General features: G+C 47.4%; 1 protein-coding gene across 3 annotated transcripts in view; it reads left to right on the plus strand.

Moving 5' to 3' along the window:
• Positions 1 to 24844, plus strand: part of LOC131408961 (uncharacterized) — a 238637-nt gene that overhangs the window by 80756 nt on the left and 133037 nt on the right. Inside the window, exons 1-2 of one of the 3 annotated variants that reach the window (XR_009220839.1) lie at positions 12997 to 13400; positions 20018 to 20156. Coding sequence is in view for 1 of the 3 variants with exons in the window: in XM_058546182.1 (XP_058402165.1) it covers positions 20018 to 20156 (139 nt within the window). In the remaining 2 variants the exon portion in view is untranslated. Of the gene's footprint in view, positions 1 to 12996; positions 13401 to 20017; positions 20157 to 24844 lie in introns of those variants that run through there. The other 2 variants (XR_009220840.1, XM_058546182.1) reach the window with 2 other exon arrangements.

Here is a 24844-nt window from a genome sequence, read left to right on the forward strand (position 1 = left end):
CCAAGTTCAGGTCATTTTTCTTGCCGTCTCATTTAGAGATGACTTCTTACCATCCGTAACACCACAGTTTGGTTGGAAGTGAATCCACAACAATTCAGAGGTGCAAAAAAATATGGTGGACAAACTTCAAACTCTTCCGTTGAAGGTGGCTGAAGTGCTCCCGGATGAAACAGCCTCTTTGGGGAAACAGTCTTTCATGGCTTCATCCCTTCCTCCTCCTTCCTTTTCCTCGGGGCCCCGGGCGCCGAGGATGCTCACGTAGCATTGTGGCAGTGTGGGGACTGCTCCTGCAGCCGCCCCCTGTGCCCTGCTGTTGTGGCCGGGTCCCTGGCACCTGGTGTGGATCCTGTGGGGTGGCTGGTTGCTCATCCTTCCTGGTCTGTGGGTCTCGCCAGCGCCGACTGCTGGAGTCTGTGGTCTCTCTACTTCCTTTGGTGGTGAGGTGCCTGTGTTTGGGTGCAGCCTGGTCCCACCCTGCATGCCACTGATACTCCTCGGAGCAGCTAACCAGGCCAGGTGGCATTCTCATTTCGCTTGGCCACTTGATGTTGCACTGGGGACGTTCTTCAAGATGGTTTCTGTATTAGTTTACTAAGGCTGCCATAACAAAATACTACAGACTGGGTGGCTTAAACAATGGAAGTTTACTTTCCCACAGTTCTTGGCTGGAAGTCCAAGATCGACGTGTCAGCAGGGTTGGTTTCTCCTGAGGCCTCTCTCCTTGGGTTGCAGATGATGGCTTCCTCACTGTGTCCTGTCGTGGCTGTCCCTCTGTTCACACGTAACCCTGGTGTCTCTTCCTCTTCTTATAAGGACACCAGTCATCTTGGCTTAGGGTCCCACCCTATTGGCTTCAATCGCCTCTTTAAAGACCTTATCTCCAAATATGGTTACATTTTGAAGTACTTGGGATTGAGATTTGAACACATGAATTTTGAGGGGACATAATACAGCCCCTTTTAGGGGTTCCCTTCCCCCTCGATGAGTCTGGGCTTTCTGTTCTCTTGCTGGGTCCTCCCTGGCCCCCTGCCAAGGCCCAGGGAGAGCTGGAATTGCTGGGTCCTTCAGAGATCAGGCCGAGGGTGTCACCATCCCATCTCGTTGACATCTCCTGCATCCTCAGCATCACTCTTCAGACCAGGAGGGCTTTTCCTCCTTCCTGCGGAGAGAAGACGTGGAGAACGCGCCTCCTGTCAAATCCTGTCTTTTCTCTAAATGTAGCTGGTATGTTCAGACCACCATGTGTTGTTCTTTGCAAGGGAGGCACGTTGGAATTTAGAAATTCCTTTTCTCAACAAAGCCTCACTTTCAAAACGATTTTCTTGCTGCTGCCATTGTAAATCTTGTTTGAAATTCAAAGCTTGGCAATTGCTTGGCCCTCTGAAGCAGTGGATGGGTGGGGAGCTACAGGACAACTTGATTTATAGAGAATGAAAATAAATCGATATGATATTGTCAGAATTATGATTTCTGCTTCATATATCATATGACTGATGCATATCAATAACAGAGATCTTAATTCTGAAAATATTTTATCTAGTTCAGGCTTTTTTAGTTTATTTTCTTTTCATTGTGAAAAACAATACGTGTTCATTTTAGGAAATTTGGAAAACAAGTTCAAAGAAAAAAAAATCGTACTTAGGCTTAACATCCAAAGACAGATACTATTATCATTTTGGCTTATTTCCTTCCAGTCTTTTTTCTATGGGTAATTTTTGGGCTTTATTTTTAATTTAATTTGTATTAAAAAAATTGATGATATTTCAAATAGTTAAAAAATGAAAACAATATGTAGAGGTATACAGAGGGCAGTCTCACATCCGTTCCTGTCTCTAGTCACCCAGTCTCTCTAGGTAATCACTTGTTCTAGTTTTTTGTGCATCTGTGCTTCCAGAGTTTCTTTATTCAAATAGAAATTGAATATACACTCTTGTTTCTGCCTTTTCTTATGCAAAAGGTGTTAGCGTTCTGCAGCATCTGTACCTGGAGAACTTCCCGCGTCAGCCCTTCTTTTACAGTTTCCCACGGCCTGGGCTCCTGGCTGCCCTCCTCCCTGGCTGTGACACTTGGGCAAACGCCTTCACCTGCCTGGGTCATGCTTCAGCAGTGATGGGGGTTTTTGAATTAAGAGAGCTAATGCTACTTGTCCTCTTTTCCTTCTTCCTGGTAACAAACACTGCCACCTGCCTTTCCACCACAGCCCTGGCCACATGTGTGGACATATGACCCAGACCTGGACAATCAAATAACTGCCCTGGTGACAGTCATCGGTCCCAGCATGACTCCTGCTGGCCAGGATGCTCCTTCTGGTCCTGATGGGAATGCCTGCCTCTTGCCTCTGGGCTCGCATGTTGGCTTAATGTGAACTTGGGGCTGTGCGTGGTCATTTTCCCCACCATGTAGAGGGGCCATCACTAGTAGGACAGATGTCACCAACATTCATAGAGAAGCAGAGAAGAGAGATGGAACGCCCCATGAGCCATTGGAGTCCTGGATGCAATCCTGTTTCGAGCTCAGTGAAGTCTCTTGGGGAAGGAAGGGAGTCACTGGGAGGTGGGGGTTAAGGGTATGGGCTCTAGAGTCAGACTGGCTGGGTCCACGTCCTGCCTCCACCACTTAGTCTGTGGCCTTGGACAAACCATGTAACCTTGCCGTGTCTATTTTTGCATTTGCAGGGTGACATGATTGAGTGAGCTGATGTCTGTCAAGTATGCAGCCCAGTACCTGGGGCATGGTAAACCACTGATAAATGCTGTTCTTTGTGTTCACCTGTTTGCATTTCGCAGCTGTCACGACACTCTCACCAGCTCCGTTTTCATTCTATCCAAGCCCATCTTCCCTCTCACCCCCGTGTTGTCGAACATTCGAGTTGCAACAGTCAGCATCAACATGGTGGGAAAGGACTGGTGAGAGTTTTCAATCAGCAGACATCTAAGGCCGGGCAAATAAGCAAAGAAACAAACAAAAAGAAGTTTTAAATGAAAGGCACTAAAATAGAGCAAAATTTTAAGGATGGATTGAGCAGGTACAGCCCCGAGATACAGGAGGCCATCTTTCCTCCTTCGAGTGTCCTCTTTCATCAGTGAGCGCCTTTCTTTAAGTTTCCCCAATACCGAGCTTTTTGTTTTTGTTGTAAATCGTCCTGTATTCGTCTATTAGGGCTGCCATAACAAAGTACCACAGACTGGGCGGCTTCAACAACAGAAGTGCATTTCCTCACAGTTCTGGAGGCTGGAAGGCCAAGAGCAAGGTGTTGGTAAGATTAGTCTCTCCTGAGGCCTCTCTCCTTGGTTTGTAGATGCTGCCTTCTCCCCGTGTCCTCACGTAGTCTGCCCTCTGTGTGTGTCTGTGTCCTTCTTTCCTCTTCTTATAAGGACACCAGTCATATTGGATACGAGCTCACCCGAATGACCTCATTTTACCTTACTTATCTTTTTAAAGATCTCTTCTCTAAATACATTACATTCTGAGGTACTGGGGGTTGGGGCTTCAATATACAAATTTGGAAGGATACAATTCAGCCCATAACACTCCTTGAAAGGGGCTTTCAGGGTCCTCAGAGTCTGAGGACCCTGGAAACGTGAGCAGGGTGAAGATCCCCCCTGAAGCTGATGGGTGTGGAGATGGGGAGGCGGGGCGGCCGTGTTTTGGGACCGTTTGTCCTTTGCACGTATTCAAGACTGGCCGAGTTTAAAGTGGAGACTTTCCTTTTTTTTTTTTTTTTAATTGTAGTTTTGAAAGAGGGTGGATGATTAGTGTGTGTGCACAGGAGCCTGTCTTGGGGTAAAAAATAAGTCAGTGGATGGTTCCATAACTGGGTAGAGACAATCTCAGAATGTTGAATAAACGAACAGAGCAAGATTCTTGGCCTTCTATTTTCTAGTTTCTTCAGAATATTTTTAGTTGAACTATCATCTTCAGCTTAGAGTCATAGGAGAGACTTTATTTCATTTAGTTTCGTCACCAGGAGAGCAAAGATAGTTGATTGTAATAATGACACATTGGGAATAAGTGATGAGGAATTTTCTTTTGACTGCTGGGAGCTGAACTTGCAGCCTGTAGACAATGGCTGCGTTGGGCTGGCACCTGGAGTCTGTGTGTGGACTTGCCCTGACACCATCCCTCAGCTCAGCCTTCCTTTTCCATATCTATGATTTCATTCTCTTTTGTATTATATTGGATATATATTTATATATCCATTCAAATCCGTTAATCTGTCCATCTGTCCATCCATACGTATGTAAATTATTTGGGGCTATTTTCCTGTATTTCAGTATGATGTTGGAAGCAATCAAGCACTAACCTTATAATTGGAGGTTGAACCTTATTAGTATTCCACCTAACTGTGTTTAGCTAGTATCTTTCAGATCGAGATTAAAAATAAAACGCAGACGTTTTTTAAAGGACCGTTGTGCTTTCTTTGCCTTTGAAACATACTCTTGTGTACATACCTCTAAGGACACATACACACCTACAAGTATCTGTACGCACACGCACACATATATACAAATGTAGATATAATGCACACGTGTATTTAAAATTCTGTCATTGGCATGATTAGAATGTGTGGGGTATTCTGGTTAGTTGAGTGTTTTGGTTAATAATGAATTGCTTTATGTCATCTAAAAACTGTCAGTTAAAACAAGAATGCGATAAAACATCCAACTCTCAAGTTAGACTACGTAATTGGATCTTTCTTTTTAATTCAGAAGGCGCTTTAGTCTTGAGGTGATGATATGTAGCGATGTCAATGGACAAGAGATGATAAACTGGTTAATTTTGGACTTTCTGTGAAGTTGAGGGAATATATACCAGAAATTGCAATCGTGTGTTTTTGGGCTGTATTTTATAACAATGGCACAATGTTTGAAATTTTTAAGATGTGATGCCAACATTTAAAAATTGAGAGAGTTCACATAAAAATCTAGATTTCAGGTTCCTCTCAAGTGATGGCTAGTCCTGGACTCCGGAGGCCCTGCCGTCTCTCTGACCTCCCTGGTCCCTAGTGGCGTTTGAGATCGCAACTCCTGAAGCATACCTTCCTAGTTTACTGCAAATTCTTAATAAACAATGATCAAATTATTAAGGTAGTCTATTTTTGCATCTGTTTTGTGCCTTTTACTTTTCAAAAGAGTTTCAAACCCGTCAGTTCCTTGCTACAGCCCTGTGGGGTGGGCAGAGCAGTAGCATTGCACCCATTTCTCAGATGGGAAAGTTAGGATTCCTGGACAGGAGACAATACCCACTACATTTAAAGGCCCTAAATTCTCTTCAGGAAGCAGTTTGGAGCCTTGTTACCCGTGAGTTTATAAAACCTCTTTTGAAGTTATATACATTTTTTCCTCCAAAATGAAAATATATTTGTTTTTTTCTCTGATTATATAAATAATACATTCTCAAAGTAAAAAGTTTAATGAATACAGAAATGTATAAAAAGAAAGTAAAAATTACCCGAAATATCCTCACACAGAGATGATCACTGTTAACTGTGGTGAACTCACTTCAGAATCCCCCTTAGCACATGTGCAGATGTTCTAGTCAGGAAAGTTCACCTGAGTGAGATCACGTTGGTGATGTGGTTTGTAGTCAGGACTATATCACAGACGGCTTTCCGTAGCTGGACACAAAGACATACATAATCATTTTTAAAGTAATGTAGCGTTTCATTTTAGGTACACACCGAGATGAAATCTTTATCTTTAACCAAACCTTGGGGTTGTCATTTAGGTTGCTTCCATTTTTTCCATTATAAACACGGCCGTAATGAACATCCTTGAATACGTACCTTTGTCTGCTTGTTCAGTGGACACGTAAGGGTAAATTATTAGTTTGAAGTTGTGTGCTTGTGCACATTTTAACCATCAACAACTTTGGAGATAATATCCTTCAAAAGATCACATGAGCTCTTGGATCTGAGAGACAAGTCCATGTTGATGAGGTCCTGGGTTCTCTAAGTACTAGCTGTGTGACCAAGGACATTAAAAAAAAGTCCGATAAACGTTTATGGGCCATGTTTTATGCACACTAGGCAATATATAGAGGCAGCTAAACACGATTCTGGCCATCTTGAGCTTGACACCTAGTGCAGAAGCACGGTTGCCGGCGCACACGTGCGCACGCACACACATGCGATTAACTATGATACAGGACGGTAAGTGCTGAACTTCCAGGCAAATGAGTCAGACGGCAAAACGGATAATAATGCCTGGGAAAGTCTGAGGCCGTAACATTCCCGCTGGGCTTTGAAGGATGAATAGGATTACAGCAAGCAGGGATGAGGAAGCCGTTTTGGATGGGAAGATAACCTGGGAGAGCCTGGCAGTTCAGAGGTTTGGGGAGACGAGCTGCTATCCTGGGACGGCGAGGGCTGAGCACTGAGACATGAAAAGCTGTCCTTGGGAAGGGAGTTTGTAAAGATCTTCCTCATTCATGTGGGTAATAATTTTGCCTATTTCATAGAATTGGAGGATTAAAAAAAGTAATGGTGTAAGTGCTGAATAAATGATGTCTTTGTGGTTGTTATTATCCGTTCCCTTCACAATTCATCTGAACTCTCCTTTCAGCCTTTAGCTTTCTGAACAGAGAAGTTCATTCACCTTCCTGTGCCCACTCCTCCCGGTGAGCTCTCTGGACTGTCTCCAGCTCCACTGCCATTTTCCTTGAGAATTCCAGGCTCAGATGTGGAGGCAGAGAGCAAAGAGCCTCACATTATTTGGATTCAACATCTTAACTCTGAAAAGTTTGTTTCTGTGCTGAAAACTCTTGGACATCAAGCTGGACTTCTAATTTGGAAATGTGGAAAAGCCATATAATTTCAAATATTTTCCATGAAGTGCTATAAATTTTTAGGCCCAGGCAATAGTACTGTCTCAGGGTGATGAAATGGAAAAACCCACTGGTGTGGGAGACTTTGTTTTGCCACAAGCCGTGGCTGTGTGATTTTGGATAAACCCTGCATCCCCCTGGGCTTCAGCATCACGATGATATGGATGATGATGATGATGATGATGATGATGATGATATGACGACGATGATGATGAAGAGTACCCACCACAGTGAGAGAGGCATGTGCCAGGCTCTTGACATAGATTATTTAATCTTATTTAATACTCACAACAACCCTTCAGGGTTGGTACTATTATCCCCATTTTACAGATGAGCAAACTATTGCCCAAAGACATAACTCAACTTTTTTAAGACCATATACCTAGTAAGTGTCAAAGTCAAGTGCAGATCCAAGGCAATTTAACTCTAAAAGTCAGTGATCCTCACCATTCCCTCCCTATGTTTTTTCTTCAGGAAAAATGAAGAGATTTGGTGAGATGACCTCAAAGGACGCTTTAAAGTCTAAAATCCACAGTCTGTGGAAAGGTGCCCACCCCCATCCAAAGGTTGTTGATGTTACTGAATATAATGTGGGATCTTTGTCACAAACATGTTGTTCTAGCCCACCTGGCGGAGCAGGACAGGGCAGCGTGCACTGGGTGGAAAGTTGGTGTCATGGCATCTATATTTATTCTGCCCCAGAGTGGGAAGGGTGGAGGGGACGGTTCCTGTCCATGCTCCCTGATGCCAGATAGGATTAAATTCATCATTTGATTTGGGAGGTTTTGTCGTTGCTGGTTTCAGCCACACCGTCTGAGCTAGTCGCTTTTTATAGACAAGGGAGCTGGGGTGTTTTCTGCAGGCAGAGTGGCTCCAGAGGCACCGGGGGCAGCTGGGACTCAGGAAGGACACCGGCCCCGAGTTACCCGGGTTGTTGTTCACTCTGTGAGCCACCCTGTAAAGAGGTTAGCAGCCGCAGCCCTCTCCGTAGGATGGAGGCTGTCCTCGGACTAAGCAGACCTGGATTTCCCGGCTTATTAGAGGGGGGTTGCGTTATGGGGGGGCTTTATTCCTGACCTCTGGATTCACAGGCCTGAGTTTGAATCAGGATCTGCCTCTCTGTCTAGCAAAGTACCCTGGATGCAGATACACCTCCTAATTCAAAAAGGTATTTTGATCTTAGTGTCAGTGGGGCTAATTATGTTTCCTGTAACACATATATATAAAGTGTAACAATCTTTTTGTGTGTGGTAAAATATACATAATATTTATCATTTTAACCGTTTGTAAGTGCACAATTCAGTGGCATTAAATACATTCACGTGTAGGGGTGTAGCCATCATCATTATGTATACCCAAACATTTTTCATCTTGCCCAACAAAAACTCTGCGTTAAACAATAACTTCCCCTTCCTCTCTCCCTCCAGCTTTTGGTAACCTCCATTCTGTGTTCTGTCTGTGAATTTGCCTGCTCTAGGTACCTTGTATAAGTGGAATCATGCAACATTTGTCCTTTTGGGTCTGACATTTCACGTAACATTTTAAAGGTCCATCTGTGTTGTAGCGTTGCGATATTGTGATTTATAAGAAATATGTATTTGGTGATTCAGATGACCAAAATGTATTTCTCATATATATTTGGTCTTCGTCCACAGATCCTGGCTCACAGTTCCCAAAACCCTTGGAATTTCCAAAGTATTGAGACTGATAAAGGTATCTTTTGTTATGGTAATGAGGCAACTTTTGGACAGCACCTAAGGATGGAGGCTGGTTGCCAGTGGAGCCAACCCTGTGATTAGAGGGTTGGAACTTTCAGTCCTAACCCAGTCTCCGGGGAGGGGAGAAGGGCTTCAGGTTGAATCAATTGCCAATGGCCAATGATTTAATCCCTCATACCTATGTAATGAAGCTTCCATAAAAACCCAAAAGGACAGGGTTGGGAGAGCTTCTGGGTTGGTGAACACCTGGAGATTCAGGCAGAGTGGGCAATCCTGGAGGGCATGAAAGCTCCACCCCCTTTTCTCGTAGGTTACGCTGTGTATCTCTTCTATCTGGCTAGTCCTGAGTTATATCTTTTTGTAATAAACCAGTGATCTAGTAAGTAAAATGTTTCTCTGAGTTCTGTGAGCCACTCTAGCAAATTAATTGAACCCAAGGAGGAGGTCATGGGAACCTCTGATCTATAGTGAGTTGGTCAGAAGTACACTTAACAACCAAGGCTTGCCACTGGCATCTGAAGTGGGGGAGGGTGGGCAGTCTTGTGGGACTGAACCCTCAACCTGTGGAATCTGATGCTATCTCTGGGTGGCTAGTGTCAGAATTGAGTTGAATTATAGGACTTCCAGCTGGTGTCCTGAGAATTTCTTGTTGTTGTGCCCCCCTCCACATTGGAAATTGAGTCTCAGAACTAAAAGAAGCGTGGATCAAAATTTCATTCCTTTGCATGACTGAATAAATTCCATTGTATGTATATACCACATTTTTTCCATTTTTTTTTACTGTGGTAAAATACACCTATCATAAAATTTATCATCTTAGCCATTTTTAAGTGTACAGTTCAGTGGTATTGAGTACATTCACATTGTTGTGCAACCGTCACCACCAGCCATCTCCAGAACTCTTTTCATCTTATAAAACTGAAACTCTATACCTATTAAACAATAACTCCTCCTTCTCCTCTACCTCCAGCTCCTGGCAACCACCATTCTACTTTCTGTCTCTATAAGTTTGACTCCTCTAGGTACCTCATATAAGTGAAATCCTACAGTATTTGTCTTGTTATGACTGACTTGTCACTTAGCATAATGTCTTTAAGATTCATCCATGTGTCAGAATTTCCTTCCTGTTTTTTTTTTTAATTTTTTTATAATTTTATTTATTTATTTTTTTCCCCCAAAGCTCCAGTAGATAGTTATATGTCGTAGTTGCGCATCCTTCTAGTTGCTGTATGTGGGATGCGGCCTCAGCCGCATGTGGCCGGAGAAGCGGTGTGTTGGTGCGCGCCCGGGATCCGAACCCTGGCCGCCAGCAGCGGAGTGCGCGCACTTAACCACTAAGCCACGGGGCCGGCCCCGAATTTCCTTCCTGTTTTAGGCTGAATAATATTCCATTGAATGGATATACTACATTTTGCTTATCTGTTTATCTGTTGATGGGCACTTGTTAGTTTCCAGCTTTTGGCTGTTGTGAATAACGCTGCTGTGAACATTGATTGGTCTACAAATATCTGCTTGGGTCCCTGCGTTTAGTTCTTTTGGAGGACATATGCTTAGGTGTGGAATTGCCAGGTAGAGTGTACCAATCTTAAATGTACAACTTGATGAAGTTTTACGTATGTTTACACTTGTGAACCACTACCCAGATCAAGACGTAGAATATTTCCATTACTCCAGAAGGTTCCCTCATGCCCTCTTACAGGCAATCCTTGCCGCTCCCCCTAAGGTCACCATGATTCTTCCATGTTCTCAGCCTCAAGGTCACTCACTGGCCAGGCTTAGAGACTCATGGAGGGTTAAACAGTTTAATGGATTAAAGGGGCACACTGCACGTGCACACACATGCACACACTCAGAACTGGTCTTGCTGTAACCTTGTAGGCTAAAGAAATACTTTCAATCCATCTTTTCATTTGGACTTTTTTAGTTTCTTGTCTTCTGAGATGTTTTTAGGGGACACAATGATTCTTGACTCCTCCTCAGCTTTTTGAAGAGAGAGGATAGACTTGGATGTCCAGGAAAGTAACCTCGCTGGGATGGATTTTGAATTCCTGGGCCTGAACCTGTAATGTCGGGCAGTGAGCCACTGCCATGAAGGAGCCCCCCTTTAAGAGGTGAGAAGTTACAGGGCCGCCTCCTGCTGCACATCGGTTGGTCTGCAGCTGGCAGTGGAGGGGGCCACAGAAGCTTCTGGGTACTGGTGCTGGAGGGAGGAGGACTCAGATCTTTGGCTAATCCTCAGGCTTGGTGACTCCTCAAGGCCCCTTGAAGGAGGGGTGGGTTGTGAAGGATAGAGAGGAGCAAAGGAAAGTAGGAAAGCTTTGGGGTCTGAGGTGGCCCCGGGGCTGTGCTCCTCGGTGTCTGGAGGTCAGCCGCCTCCAGTGTGCTGCGTGTCTGCTCTTCCGCCTCGCTGTCGTCTGCGGGCCTCACCCTCTCCTGTGTGTCTCTTCTCGGATACTTCTGTTTACTCACAGCTTTGGCTGCCTCATGGTTTGGGTTCACCATGAGCACCTGTAATTCCACTGTCCCTCCCAGACCCTTTCAGCTCAGCTCTCCCCAATTGCTGCCCCATCATCTCAGGATACTCTGGTTCAGATCCTATTCCAGGAAATGTTTGGCCTGGTTTCTCCTCTCGTGTCAAGCTGAGCTCATGTCAAGAGGGAGCTACTCAGCCTGGGACGGGCTGCCTGTGGTCAGGACGCTTTCCCAGCTCCCAGGCAGGGCAGGAGCCTGTGGGCAGGCCTCGGGGATAGGGCAGCCTTGGCAGGCATCCTGTTGACCATGCTCAGCCTCTTGCCTTCTGGTTATCATTCCCATTTCACAGCGGAGTCGGCCGAGGCCAGGGAGGTCATGCGACATGCCCAGCCCAACACGCAGCCTGTGTTGATGGTGAGAGTGGGTGTTGACATTAGTGGTTGGAGGTGGGGTGGGGTGAGTGGAGAAAAAGGGGAATGGGGGGACTTAGGACCAAGTAGAAGGCAATGTAGTTCTCATTATGATTATTTCTATCTTCTCATATGTTCATAGAGCCCCTCCTGCCTCTGGACTCCCATGGTTCTCAATGAATTCCCCGTGAATGGTGTACATCACTCCCAGAATAGTTATTACTTCCAGTTTAGTTTTTATTTATTTATTTATTTTCTTGAGATATAATTGACATATAACATTGTGTAAGTTTAAGGTGTGCAATGTGTTGGTTTGATACATTTATATGTTGCACTGTGGTTCCCACAGTAGCATTAGCTAACACCTTTATCACATCCCATAATTATCATTTCTTCTTTGTGGTGAGAACAATTTAGATCTAGTCTCTTAGAAACGTTGAAGTTTGTAATATAGTATTGTTGACTGTAATCACTATGCTGTGCATTAGATCTCCAGGACTTATTTATCTACTAGTTGCAAGTTTATACCTTTAAACATCTCCCAAATACCCCCACCCCCCACCCCTGGTAACCACTATTCTGCTCTCTGTTTTCACTAGTTTGGCTTTTTTAGATTCCACATATAAGGGATATCATACAGTATTTGTCTTTCTCTGTCTGACTTATTTCACTTAGCATAATGCCCTCAAAGTCCGTCCATGTTGTTGCAAATGGCAGGGTTTCCTTCTTTCTTGTTGCTGAATAATTTTCCATTGTATATATATGTATACCACATCTTCTTTATCCATTTATCTGTTGACAAACACTTAGGTTGTTTTCCATATCTTGGCTATTGTGAATAAAGCTGCAGTGAACATAGGTGTGCCCCAGTATAATTATTATACACACTTCTAACCTTCTTGGGGTGTATGAGAGTTCTATTCCCTTCGCATCCTCACTAACACTTGATATAGTCAGTTTTTAAAGTTTTAGCCATTCCAGTAGGAGTGTAGTGAGCCCCTGGAGGATTGAAATCATTCAGTGTGCTTAAATTTGTTTCCCACATGTGTTTACTGTAGCACTTATCTTTATTTTTACATTATGTGCATAACACAAGGTGATCATGCATGAAATCAGTGAGACATTGTTTTAAGAATCTTTCCATTGTGTATGACAGAAAACTCCAACTGGATTAATCATAAGAGGAAATTTGTTGATTCACTTAAATGAACTGACAAGGGGCCTTCAGGAGCAGCTTGATTTGGAAGTAATGTAATGTAGATCAAAATCTTCGCTATGCTTCTTTTGGTTTGGCTCCAGTCTCACAGATTTTCTCCTCATTGCCATAAGAATGGTTACCTATAGCCACCCCTCCCCCAGGGGCTACATTACTCCTAATTCGTATCCAGCAGAGAAGAGAATAGCTGTTTCTTCAACTGATAAACAAACTCCTGGGTTTTATTCTTATTGGACCAGTTTAGGGAAGATGAACCAATCCTGAACCACTTCCTGTGAGCAGGACAGTAGGAGTATACGAATTAGTTAATCCCAACTAAGGAATTAGTTATACCCCACCCACATGCCCTACCATAGAGCCAGAGCTTCCCCTGGCATCTGGGGGAGGCATGGGGAGGGATGGAGGTGGGAACAAACGTCCAGGGCTGCCCGCAAGAGACAGAATGCATGTTGGGGCTGACTGGGTCCAGAGTAGCCCATCTCCACTGAGTACATTACATGGCCTGGAGCTGGAATGGACCCCAGTCCTTTTGTGCACTAGCTGCTGCTGCCCGAGGAGAGTGCAGCAATCAGCGGGAGCGATCCCCAAATTAAGGACGCAGCTTGCTCTGTCTGGCTTGCTGAATGCTTCTCATTTTCCTGCTCAGACCCAGACTGGACAGCCCGGTGGAGTGTGGCTTCGTCTCTCCCCTGCTGCTACCATTGCTTTAAATTCAAGTGTCTTCTGTTCCCTGGCGATGCAGCTGTCCCGGTGTCCAGGGTAAGGTTTGGGCTCTTGAACATGAATTTACAACCAACCCTCACTTCACTTGTCTCGATGAGCTGTGATCGGTCTGTCCATGCTGCCTGTTGGAGGATTCTGATCCCAGCCTCTGAACACTGTCCTGACCGCCTGAGTCTTATCTGAACTTCCCAGTGTCGGCCCCTGAAGGAGATTACCCACTGGGGCTCTCCCTCCCTCCCCTGCTGCCTCTACGCTCACGCCCTCCCTGTCTGTTTCTTCAGCTCTCGCTGTCTATCTCTTTAGTGCCTGGCTGTGTGTCTTCCTGTAACTCGCAGGGAATCTCCTTCTTCCTTCCCAGCCTCCCCTGCTGCTGTTGCTCTTTCTCATCTTTGATTTTCCTCCACTGTCTCTTGTTTGCTCTGCCTCCAGCTCTTTTCTTCTCTTCGTGCTGGTTGCTGATAAGAGGCAGGGACTGCATTTTTCCTTGGTTTTGTTTTAACATTTCACATTATTGATGGGTGTTCCTTTTATCTTGTTTCCATCTTGAAAACCTGGCCATTTGTGCCCAGGCAGACCAGGGCCCCAGCACACTCAGCCATTTCTTATCCTTTGTGAGTGGCCAGTGGCCGTGAGACCCAAGTCTTGTGTCTTCAACTCAGGGCTTGGAGTCAGGAAGCCTGAATTCTAGTTCCGAGTCCACCGTGGAAGTGCTTAAACGTCCTTCTCCCTGAAGAGGCACGAGTTTCCACCAGCTCTTCTGAGGTATTTGTGGAGTGCCGGTGGGATGCCCAGGGCAGTGGACCAGGCTGTTGGGAAAAGTAAACCAAGGCAAATGTAAACGAGCTGCTCCCTCTGCCCTGGGGGGCTGTGCAGTTGCAGACAAACACCCCAAGCGCTCCCAGTACACAGAACTCACAGCTTCTGCCGTGTGCCAGGCCTCATGCTACGCACTCCTTTTGCAAGCTGGTTTACTCCTCCCCACGACTGGGGCTTGATATCTTAGCCCCATCTCCTGGATGAGGAATACCGAGGCTCAGAGGCTTGGATTGCCTTGTCCGAGGCCGTGGAGCCGGTAGAGCAGCAGGGCCAGCCTTGGCACACAGGCCCCTCTGCTCTGCTGTGTGGTTCCTCTTCATTCTGCTGGCTGCGAGTTCCTGACTTCTGCTCTTGAGCTTCCACATGGCCCGTCTCCTTTGTGTTTGTGGAGAAGGAGGTTGAGGGGGCAAGAGTGTTAAAAAATGGAAAGTGAGGAGGACTGGAGCCTAGAAAAGCGAGCCCGGACCTGCGCCCCTGAACGTGGATGCTGTCGTGGTCTGAGTTCCTTGGGGGAAAGGGTTGTTGAATATTATTAGTGTTAAGATTTTATTTTTCCTCTGTGGGCAGTGGGGCAGGTAGTGTCTTCTCTATAAGGCACCTGCATGTTCACTGAGGAAATATTTATCCATTTATATTTACTCTGTGTGAGCCACACAGCGCTGAGAACAAAACAAAGATTTAGACAATGATTTCTTTTCTTGAGACGCCTCCAGTCTAGGGTGTGATAGTGGTGATTCTGCAAGAAAGGATGCCATCTTTATCCTAAGAGAAATAATAATAATAATATCATCAAACACTAGCATGATGTGTCCTTCAGGTCTGGCTCTGTCCCTAGCATTTTGCGTATGTTAACTCACTGTTACAGCACCCTCGAGGCCGGTTTTGTTACTACCCATGTTTTATAGGTGAGGAAGCTGAGTTGAGAGAGGTAGGTGACTGGTTCATGGGCACACAGATGATAAGTTCGAAGTAGGGATTTGAACCCTGCAGACTGGCTCCAAAGTCCATACTCTGAGCCTAGCTGTTCTCTGCCTCTCCCAGTGCTCCGAGCACTCAGAAAACCAAGTTCTCTCTCTTCTTGGGGGGTCTGAGGAGGCTTCTTGGAGGAGAGACCTTTGAGTTGGCCTTGCAGGGAAGGACGGGGGATTTCTCCCCGTGGACATGTTGGGGGCAGTCACTTGGGGCTGCGAGGCTGGCCTAGAACAACAGGAAGCCCTTCACCCCCTGGTGGCAGGAACTGAAGCCTGACGTTTTGTTTCTCCAAGTGATTGCCCCATCTCGCATAACTGCCCTGGCCTTGGCAATCATAAATCGCCCATGTCTTTAAAACGTCAGCTGTGGCGAACATACGTGGAATCCCAGAAATTGATTCTATGATGCATTGGAAGGCATTTCCGTCATTGCTTCTATGTCTCCTGCCCTTCAACTCCTCGCAGTGACCTTGTGTTCTAGTGTGGTGGGACAGGATAAATATGAGGGGTCGGTGGGTTTGCATTTCTGTCCTTTGATTTAGTACCCTCGGGAGTACTTATGTTTATCTTTTGGAGGCTAGAATGTCTCCGATCATTCTTCCTCGCTTCCTAAGGCCATGGAGATCTCCCTCCCTCCCTCCCTCCTTCCTGCGTGCACATGTGTGGTGTCTCCTCTGGGCTAAGCCCTGTGTGAGGTGCTGCTGGATGGATGGATAACAAGGTTAGAGTCCAGTGGGGAGAGTCTTGTGCAGTCAGGTGATCCCACACCAGTGTCATACCCTTTGGAGCTGCAGAGAATGCAAACCCATCAGGGCCCAGGGTGGGCTTCAGTTTTGGGGGTGATGGGAGGCTTCTAGGGGGAGTGAAGGGTGACTGACTCACAAAGGACAGACAGATAGGGTGGAGGGGTGTGTTCCAGAAGTTACAGTATCAGTACAGCTGACCCAGGCCGTGAGAGGAGACAGGAGGTGACCCTAATGGTGGGGGAGGGTTGTACTCATCATGAAATCCTCATGGGGTCATAGCTCAGTCCTCATGGCTTCTAGGTGAGAAAGGAAAATGCAGGATTCTTGGGCCCTGGTTTCCCTTTCTTCCCACTCCCCGCTGGCCTGACACAGTTGAGAACCTACAGCAGAAGCGGAGCCATGGCCGCAACAAGAGGACTTCCTTCATGCATTGAGAGTACCAAGTTGGAGAGACTTTGGAGATCCACTTGGAAGAAGATTCCAAGGGAGAAACAAATACATATTTTGTCTTATTTTTGGTAAACGGATTACAGAGGAATGCTTCCCTCATGCACCACTTGTGGACACGTCCTATTCCTGGCGTCCGCTGGGCAGAACCAGTTCCCCCGAGACAGCCTCTCCACAAATTCCATGAGCAGGTAGCTCTGAATTCTTATTTTTTCCCATCAAGACTGCGCTCAGCCCTGTGTTACAAGCAAGGTCCTTTTCCCGTCTTCAGCTGCATCGTTCGATGCTGGCTGGGGTGACCAACCATCCTGGTCCTGGTTTGCCCAGGATGGTGGGGTTTCCTGGGAAAGAGGGCTTTCAGTTTTGAAACTAGGAAAGCCCTGGGCAGATGGGGATGAGTTAGTCATCCTGACTCCATCTGGACTCACCTAACCCCTTGTTCTTGTATGCTGTGGAGGAGTCTACTGAGAAGCATGCCGAATAGTTCTGGGGGTCACTCGGCCTCACTCACCTCCATGGGGGCTGCAAGAGCCATCGTGGGGTTGTTGAGGGTTTTGCAAAACTGGCTGGAGGCACAGTCCTTGCTGCACTTGGCTCTCCTCTGGCCCTGCCCCACTCTCCCAGGTCCCCGTCTGGCTCTCCAGCTGCCGGGGGCTGTCCCTGACTCACAACCTTGAGCTCTGTGATCTTGTCTTCTAACACCTGATATGCTATTGGGGGAGATTGGCTTGAGGTCTTGCTTTGAAAAAACCAAGGCTGCTTGTGATTCAAGATGCATCAAGGCAGCAGAGGCTTCCTAGGGCCTGTCGCCAAGATGGAGACTTCTTGAGTCTTCATGACCTCCAGATCTTCCCTCTTCTAATCTGCCTGCGTACCTCTGGGAGATTACTCCTCTCCCAGTATCATCTCCTTCACATCGATCCCATGGTTAAACACTCACTGGTTCCAAATTAGTGACAGCAGGGGATTTCAAACTCTTTTCTTTTTAGATTTTGAGAGCACTATGCTTTCTTCCATCCAAATCTGATGAGGAAGCCCAATTTCAAAGCAGATCAAAGTGGGGCTTCTTTTGTTGAAATGGGGCAAAGATGCCTTCAGAGGAGACTCTGCAGAACCCTTCAGACTCTGGGCACAGGCTGAAAGGCACTAGTCTACACACTCACATCTGGTTGTCTTAGTCATGGCAGATGACACATGTATTAGATACTACTGCACGTGCTTAAGTCACACTTAAACACAGGGAACTAGGAATTATTGGCTCAGAGAGCTGGGATGGGGCCAGGGGAGGCCACAGGATCAAAAACAGAGCTGCAGGACCCAGGCCTCGGGAGAGGGGACAGGCTCTGCCCTCCCAGGACCTGTGTCCATCAGCTCACATCTGCCCCTCTGTTCAGCTTCTCTCTGAAGACCAGCTCACGCAGACCGCACAGTTGGAAAGATGGCTGCTGGCCACCCCAGATCCCGGTATTCCCAGTTTAGCAATCCAGGTGGGAAGAGAGACTGTCCCTCCTCGTAGGCTCTCTGTCCTAGGACTCCGATTGATCCTGACTATCATCCATAACCCCTTGGCCCGAGCACTGTTGGCAGGGGGATGGAGTATTGTAATCAGCCCGGCCTGCTGAGTGGTAGACGGTCAGATTACTGTGATTGGCTGTCCCACTGGAATAGGCAAGGAAGGTTCCCCAAAGGAATTGGGGTGCCAGGGAGCCAAAGGCAATAATGTCCCTACAGCATGTCACAGAGGGAAGAGCACGGGCTGTGGAGCCACACTATGCCTGGGTTTGAATCTCAGGTGTGTGTGACCCAGAAAATTGCTTTTTTGTGTTCCAGAATCCTCATTTATAAATGAGAATGGTATTTCCCACCTTGCAAGGCTTCCTGGAATATTATGGGCATATAATAAATGATATATTAAATCTGAGCCCCCCTCCCCAGCCTCCCTGCCCTAGCTCCCCCCTCCCTCACACCAATGCCACAATCACGTTGCAGTGATTGCCTCTGCTGCCTGGTGGGGCTCACTCTAGGCTTCTTCTGGTAGATGGTTCTGCTCTCTGCTCTGAGGAGTTGGGGGCTCCTCTGGGGCACCTTGGGTGCGTCTGGGGAGGATGCAGGGTGGATGGGGGGCTTTGGAGGGCTTGGCAGTGCAGTAGGGACATCCCAGACCCTGCGCCTGCATCGTACCTAGAGCAGTACATGTTTTGGGGGCCATTTTATGTGTTGGTTTATCAGAAAGGCTTCCTTTTGAAACAGGATTTAAAAAATATTCCATTGTACTGGACTTACAAGGATCCTACACACAGTGGGGAAGAAAGGGGCCCAGGTTGTGGCAGCCTTGACTGGCTCTCAGGGTCTTGCTGACCCCACCCTCTCCTGGTCTTGGTCACAGAATCCTCAGTGGCCCAGGATGGGGCTCTGCTGGGGAAGTGACCTCCACTTGTCCCAGCCCCTGGAAACCCCATGGTTTGGGTCAGTTCTGTAGTTTCTACAGAACTAGAAGCTGTCAGTCAAAGTCACAGCTGGCCCCTTATTCTTGGGTTGCTCCAAGCATGTTCAGTTGATCCTCACATTAGTTGCAAACAAAGTGGGGATGGTAAAGTCAGTGACCGGCTTGAATTCCGGAGGCAAGAGAGCCCGGGAGTGTGCATTGCCAGGGCAACAGTGATTAGCATCCAAATGGGCACAGGAGACAGGGGGGTGAGATGTCACCACCCTTCACACTTTACAGGGGCCCCTGCTCTTTTAAGAAGGCGTTGCTCCAGGATTCCTGTGGACAGAGAGGCAGCATCAGTTTCCTGGTTACAAATGTAACCTGCACAGTATGGTCCTCCTTTCTGTCCTGTGTGAGTATCCCTTGCTCGCTGCTGGGCAGCAGAAAGATGAGGGCAAAGGGCCTGCGGGCCTCTCAGCCTTGGGGACCCCTCTGCTTTTGCTAATCTTCTCTGCCTGGCCATCCATGTGGGAGGCAGGCATCCCACCAGCGATCAGGTACAGGAGGTGCCCAGCTCCCAGGTATGGTACCTCCCTCAGACTAGGATATGGAGAATGCCAGGGCAGTTTCCCCCTCGCCTAAGTGTTTCTGTGAACCTCCTCAGAAGCACAGGTCAAGGCCACGGCTCTGAAAAGGGGACTTTAGCTGATTTATCCCCTGTACACACAGGTTGGGGGCAGACCTCTGGAGAGGTCCCACAAATACATCCCTTATTCCCCCGACACCCCTCTCTTCCATCCTCCCCACACCCTTCTCTCAGCTCTGTCTCTGAGCCTCTCCTGCCTGTCACCACCTCCTGCTTGGGACCCTCCACATGGAGAAGGGTCGACACTTTTATGGGTCTGCAGACTCTACAGACTGTAGCCAGACGTGATGGGAGGGGTGTAGGGGTGTGTGATAGTCAGGGTTCCATCAGAGAAGCAGAATGTCTGTGTTCCAGAGTGAGAGATTTATTATAGGGATCTGACCCTGTGCAGTAGTGGGAGCTGGTGCAACACTCGGTAAGGCCATTGCTCCTGCATCTGGTGCCAGGCCTGAAGTCGGCAGGGCTGGCAGTAGGAGAGAGAAGGTGGATGTGAAGTGGGGGAAGCCGGGCAAGCTGGGGCCCCTGAGGAGGAGCTGGGACCCGCAAGGACAAGCTAGGACCACGTCAGTCTCGTTCACCTCCAAACATCCCACCGACAGGACGTGGATGCCCTGCAGGAGAAGCTGGTACTCTTTGTCATGGAGCAACATGCCTGGCCCAGGACTCAGCGAAGCCAGAGAGGGAGATCCAGCGGGAGCTGTGGAAGCTGCAGCCTGGCTGCCACCTCACGCCAACAAGGTGAGCAACAATGCACTTGAGCTGCAACAGCACTTGACCCTGAAGGTGGCTTCTCAGCCTGGGCGTGGCTGCAGCTTCACATCTGTCCTCCAAGTCCTACACAAGTTTCTCTTGTGGCCCAGAATTGTGTGTACATGGAATAGAATTCTGGGAAAGGTCGTTCCAGCTTGGCTAAACGGATGTGGTACAAAGTTGTCACCACACGAGGAGATGGCGGGTGATTTCAACCGCAATCCAGTCTCTCCTTATGACCGGCGGTTGGCTTCTTCTGAATTTTCTAAGGGCAAACCCCCCTCAGCACCATGCAGGCCACAGAAAATAACGCCATGACCCCCACTTTTCTCCCAATGACTGCACAGTTCCATTTTCCAGAGGAGAACATAGTCCTCCTGTTACTGACATTACCCTATTCCGTATGAAGTGATAACCCTGGCAGGAGACTTTGCCTCTTTCTTAGGCTTGTTTTCATTGTGAAGAGCCCTCCCCATTAGCTCTGAAGGCTTCCAGTAGTTTCTCCAGGATGCCTGCATTTCTACCTGCGAGGCTCCCTGTGGACTGATATCCTGACTGCCTGTGATGGTTAATTTTATGTGTCGACTTGACTGGCATGATTATTCACACCCCATTCAACTCGCCTCTTTGGCCCGTGCAGAAGGCAGATGGCTCCTGGAGAAGGGAGCGGATTCTCATAAGCTTGCCCAGGTGGTGACTCCTACTGCAGCTGCTGTACCAGATGTGCCTTCATTGCTTGAGCAAATTAACCCATCCCCCGGTACCTGTCATGCAGCTACTGAGCTGGCAAATGCCTTTCTCTCCGTCCGTGTCCACAAGGCCCACCAGAAGCAGTTTGCTTTCAGCTGGCAAGGCCAGCGATCCACGTTCACTGTCCTCCCCCGGGGGTGTATTAACTCTCCAGCCCTGTGTCATGATTTAGTTTGCATTTAGTTTCGATTGCCTTTCCCTTTCACAAGACATCACACTGGTCCATTACATTGATGACGCTATGCTGACTGGACCTAGTGAGAGAGAAAAAGCAACCACTCCAGACATACTGGAAACACATTTGTGTGTCAGAGAGTGGGAAATAAATCCAACTAAAATTCAGAGACTTCTACCTCAGTGAAATTTCTAGGGCTCCAGTGGTGTGGGGCATGTTGAGTTGTCCCTTCTAAGGTGAAGGACGAGTTGTTGCATGTGGCCCCTCCTACCACCAAGCAAGAGGCACAATGCCCAGTGGGTTTCTTTGGATTTCAGAGACAGCACATGCCGCATTTGGGTGTGTTACTCCAGCCCATTTACTGAGTGACCCAAAAAGCTGCTGGTTTTGAGTGGGGCCCAGAATAAGAGAAGGCTCTGCGACAGGTCCAGGCTGCAGTGCACGCTGCTCTGCCACTTGGGCAGATGACCCAGCAGAGCCAACGGTGCTTGAGTGTCAGTGGCAGATAGAGATGCTGTTTGGGGCCGATGGCAGGCCCCTATAGGTGAATCCCAGTGCAAGCCTTTAGGGTTTGGAGCACAGCCCCGCCATCATCCGCAGATAACTACTCTCCTTTTGAGAAACAGCTCATGGCCTGCTTCTGGGCTTCGGTAGAGACTGCAGACTTGACCAGGGCCACCAGGCTACCACCAAGTTACCACCGAGCTGCCCACCATGAACTGCGTGTTACCTGGCCACTAAGCCATAAAGTTGGGTGTGCACGGCAACACTGCATCATCAAATGGCAGTGGTATATATGTGATTGGGCCTAAGCAGGCCCTGGAAGGCACAAGTGAGTTACATGATGAAGTGGCCCAAATGCCCATGGTCCCCACTCTTGCTGCGCTGCCTTCTCTCTCCCAGCCTGGCCTTACGGGGAGTTCCCTGTGATCAGTTGACAGAAGAAGGGAGACTCAGGCCTGGTTTATGGATGGTGCTGCACGATATGCAGGCACCACAGGAAAGTGGACAGCTGCAGCACTACAACGTATTTCTGAGACGTCCCTGAAGGACAGTGGTGAAGGGAAATCCTCCCAGTGGGCAGAACTTTGAGTAGTACACCTGGTTGTTCACTTTGCTTGTAAGGGGAAGTAGCTATATGTACATATAATCGATTCATGGGCTGTGGCCAATGGTGTAATGGTCAGGCACTTAGAAGGAGCATGATCGGAAAATTGGTGACAAAGAAATTTGGGGAAGAGATATATGAATAGACCTCTCTGAATGGGCAGAACACATGAAGATATTTGTGTCCCATGTGAATGCTCACCAGAAAGTGACCTCAACAGAGGAGGATTTTAATAATCAAGTGGATAGAGTGACCCATTCTGTGGATACCAGTCAGCATCTTTCCCCAGCCACCCTGTCATCACCCAATGGACTCAGGACAAAGTGGCCATGATGGTAGCGATGGAGGTTATGCATGGACTCAGCAACATGGACTTCCACTCACCATGGCCAGCCTGGCTACAGCTGCTGTTGAGTGCCCAAGCTGCCAGCAGCAGAGACCAACACTGAGCCCCCATTGTGGCACCACTCCCTGGGGTGATAAGCCAGCTACCTGGTGGCGGGTTGATTACATTGGACCACTTCTGACGTGTGGAAGGGGCAGTGTTTTATCCTTACTGGAGTAGATACTCTGGATATAGATTTGTCTTCCTTGCATGCAATGCATCTGCCAAAACTACCATCTGTGGACTTACAGAATACCTTACCCACTGTCATTGTATTCCACACAGCAGTGCCTCTGATCAAGGAACTCACTTCACAGCAAAAGAAGTGAGGTAAAGGGCCCATGCTCATGGAATTCTCTGGTCTTACCGTGTCCTCCACCATCCTGAAGCAGCTGGCTGTATAGAATGGCCCTTTGAAGACTCAGTTACAGTGCCAGCTAGGTGGCAGTACTTTGCGGGGCTGGGACAGGGTTCTCCAGGAGGCTGCATGGGCTCTGAATCAGCATGCAATCTGTGGTGCTATTTCTCCCACAGCCAGGATTCATGGGTCCAGGAATCAAGGGGTGGACATGGGAGTGGCTCCATTCACTATTACCCCTAGTGACCCACTAGCAAAATTTTTGCTTCCTGTTCCCACGACTTTATGCTCTGATAGCCTAGACGTGTTGGTTCCAGAGGGAGGAATGCTTCCACCAGGAGACACAATGATTCTATTGAATTGGAAGTTAAGACTGCCACCCAGCCACTTGGAGTTCCTCATGCCTCTGAATCAACAGGCAAAGAAGGGAGTTACTGTGCTGGCTGGGGTGATTGGTCCTGACTACTGAGGGGAAATTGGACCACTACTGCACAATGGGGGTAAGGAAGAGGATGTCTGGAATACAGGAGATCCCTTAGGGCATGTCGTAGAATTACCATGCCCTGTGATTAAGTGGAAAACCACGACAACCCAGTCCAGGCTGGACTGCTAATGGCTCAGATCCTTCAGTAATGAAGGTTTGGGTCACCCTGCCAGGTAAAGAACCTCAACCAACTGAAGGCACAAGGAATAGAGAATGGGTAGTAGAAGAAGAGGAAGGTAGTTATAAATACCGGCTATGACCACGTGACTAGTTACAGAAACAAGAACTGTAATTGTCATGAGTATTTCCTCCTTATTTTGTTATAAATATGTGTGTGTGTGTCTTTCTATCTATCTAATATATATCTCAAATACTTTGTTTTCTTCCCTCTCTTATTCTCTTATCATGTAACATAAGATGTACTGACCTTATATCATAGTACTTAAGTATTGTTAATTTTACGTTATAGTATTTAAGTTATGGGATGTCAAGGAGAAGAGTAAACATCACTCAAGGACTTTACCTCGTCCTCTGGGGAAGGAGTTAGTGTGTTTTCGGCTGTAGGCAGAATAGCTATATCATGTTAGGTGGAGTTATACTGTTAATGTCACTATTTGGAGATTAAGTATGGTTTAAGGAGATGTGGATGGGGGCCAAGTTGACAAGGGGTGGGCTTGTGACGGTGAATTTCATGTGTCCACTTGACTGACCATGGAGTGCTCAGATTAAATGTTATTTCTGGGTATGTTTGAGGGTGTTTCCCAATGAGATTAGCATTTGCATCTGTGACTCAGTAAAGTAGAAGACCCTCCTCAGTGTGGGTTAACATCATCCAGTCTCTTGAGGGCCTGAGTAGAACAAAAGGCAGAGGAAGGAGGAATTTGCCCTTTTTTTTCTGCCTCACTGATTGAGCTGGGGCATCTTGTCTTTTTTTCTCCTGCCATCGGACTAGGATTTATACCATCAGCTTCCCTTGTTCTTAGGCCTTTGGACTCGTACTGAATTACATCACTGTCTTTCCTGGGTCTCCAGCTTGCAAATGGCAGATCGTGGGACTTCTTAGCCTCCATAATTGTATGAACCAATTCCTCATAATAATTATATATAGATATAGATATCCTGTTGGTTCTGTTTCTCTGGAGAACCCTGACTAATATACTATCCTGTCTCCACAATACATCTCTGGTCCCTCTGTATCCTCAGCCGCTTCTCTCCCACTCCATAGCCGTCTTTCTGGTCCAGGACACCGTTAGCTCTCTCTGGGACACCTGGCACAGCCTCCTAGTTAGCCTGCCAACTGGACGGTCTTCATTCCCATGCCTAAGACCCTTCAAAGCTTCTCACTGCACTAGGAATAAGATCTAAATTTCTTGCCTCGACGGTTAGGCTGTCCTCCTTGCCCACCCCCCCCTGCCC

The sequence above is a fragment of the Diceros bicornis genome, chromosome 1 (assembly GCF_020826845.1).
Source record: "Diceros bicornis minor isolate mBicDic1 chromosome 1, mDicBic1.mat.cur, whole genome shotgun sequence".
Lineage (NCBI taxonomy): Eukaryota > Metazoa > Chordata > Mammalia > Perissodactyla > Rhinocerotidae > Diceros > Diceros bicornis.